At 42.6% G+C, this 1,802-nt stretch overlaps 1 protein-coding gene across 1 annotated transcript in view; it reads left to right on the top strand.

Moving 5' to 3' along the window:
• The window catches only part of LOC140920999 (uncharacterized), a 3,226-nt gene extending 1,578 nt beyond the window's left edge, over positions 1–1,648 (top strand). The window contains exon 2 of the mRNA XM_073370602.1: positions 772–1,648. Within this exon, the coding sequence (XP_073226703.1) occupies positions 772–1,161 (390 nt within the window). The 3' untranslated portion in view covers positions 1,162–1,648. The remainder of the gene's footprint in view (positions 1–771) is intronic.
• The last annotated feature ends 154 nt before the right edge of the window (positions 1,649–1,802 follow it).

Below are 1,802 nucleotides of genomic sequence, written 5' to 3'. Positions count from 1 at the left end.
GTGCTGGTCTGTGAGCGACTGCACTCTTGTATGTCGTGCTGGTCTGTGAGAGACTGCACGCTAGTAAATTGTGCTGGTCTGTGAGCGACTGCACTCTTGTATGTCGTGCTGGTCTGTGAGAGACTGCACGCTAGTAAATTGTGCTGGTCTGTGAGCGACTACACTCTTGTATGTCGTGCTTGTCTGTGAGAGACTGCACGCTAGTAAATCGTGCTGATCCGTGAGAGATTGCACCTTGGTAATTAGTACTGGTCTGTGAGAGGCTGTACAATTATGATTTACGCCATTCGAGGAGGATTTTGGTTTGGAATTCTGGAATCATGCATTTTGGCATATACGCGTTGCGTTAGAGTGTTTGGCATGCGAGTTATGTTTGTTATACTATGATGATTGTATATACATATTCGGTTGTTGTTGTGATTTGTCGTAATTGCTTTGAGGTGTGAAGTTGAGTTGATTAAGTTTTGATGTAATTATGTGTTCATAATTGATTTAATGAATATTCAAAGTGTTGATTCATTCAGAGCTATTTTAGAACTGAAAATTTGCATTTTCTTTGTTGTATTCAGCAACAACAGTGCAATTTGTTAAAACTTTATTTTTCAACATTGTTTATGCATTTTTGGACATATGAAAACCCTTTCGAGGAGTATGCTAAGACGAAAGGTTCTTTTGAGCATTTGAAAATATAAGAATTTTGCTAAGTGTTATTTGTTAATTTCGGTTGGTGACCCTTTACAATTATTGTGGAAATTTGGGCTTTTCCCTTAGATGATACCCGAGTTCATTCCACCGACGGTTACCTTGACGACGGAGACGTCGTTAGAATTCCCTGATCGAGACTCACCGACTGCTTGGGTATATGACCCCATCTCCAGCAGTGCCACTTATACGGGGAGGGTAGTGAGGACTAGTAGGAAAGCTGGGGCAGTATTTTTTGTGGAACTCACTCGCGAGAAGATTGATTATCCGGTACCTTCCGGATTAGTGCTTGGGATGAGTGGAGCTTGGGAAGATGCGAAGGATTCCTCAGTTAGAGTGGAGGCAGAGGCCATTGTGGGAGCTAAGGATACAGTGGTTGGACCAGGGACTGGCGGAAAGGATAAGGGGTCGATGCCCATGGAGCGAGAGATTGTAGGGCCATCTAGGCGGGCCGAGTAAGAGTTTCCTCTTCTAGTGAATGATCCTTTACCGACTGTCACTAAAGTAGCAGACTGTTTTGAGGTCCCGACGCCGCCGAAGCGCCCTATCTCGTGGGTGGATCTGACTTCTGAAGAAAGCGATCCATCTATGGATGTTGATGAGGATGAGGTTACCTCGAAGATGGATGCTGCGTCAGACGGAACTTGTGGAGCGTGTGGAGGTCACCCATGTTATTGTAGTTGCTAGAGTATGATCAGGTTAGTTTTGTTGTATAGGGACTTGATATCTTTCTTTTGGTGGATGTTCTTAGTTCATTTTGGGATGACTGAACTATACTTATACGGTCAGATGATTTCTCTTGGTGGGTCCATGTTCCATTTTTTGACGTGACCATGGGGATTAGTATTTCTTGGAGCAGTACTTGTACATGTGTCTGATGAGAAAACCCCAGGGGTATGAGCGATGCCTGATAGGTCTCATAGCCCCTGCGTATTTTATATTTGGATATTTTAGTTTATCGCCTCACAACTATTTCAGTTTGTTATAATTATGATGTAATTAATTATGACAATTATCGTTTGTGTTACGCTTTGGATTTACATTAGTTGATTTTTGAAACCAAAAGATACACTCACGCTGTTAAAAATCGGGGTGTTACA

This window comes from Cicer arietinum, chromosome 7, assembly GCF_000331145.2.
Source record: "Cicer arietinum cultivar CDC Frontier isolate Library 1 chromosome 7, Cicar.CDCFrontier_v2.0, whole genome shotgun sequence".
Taxonomy (NCBI): Eukaryota; Viridiplantae; Streptophyta; class Magnoliopsida; order Fabales; family Fabaceae; genus Cicer; species Cicer arietinum.
The sequence above is the reverse complement of the archived record's forward strand: the minus strand, read 5'-3'. Positions and strand labels throughout refer to the sequence as shown.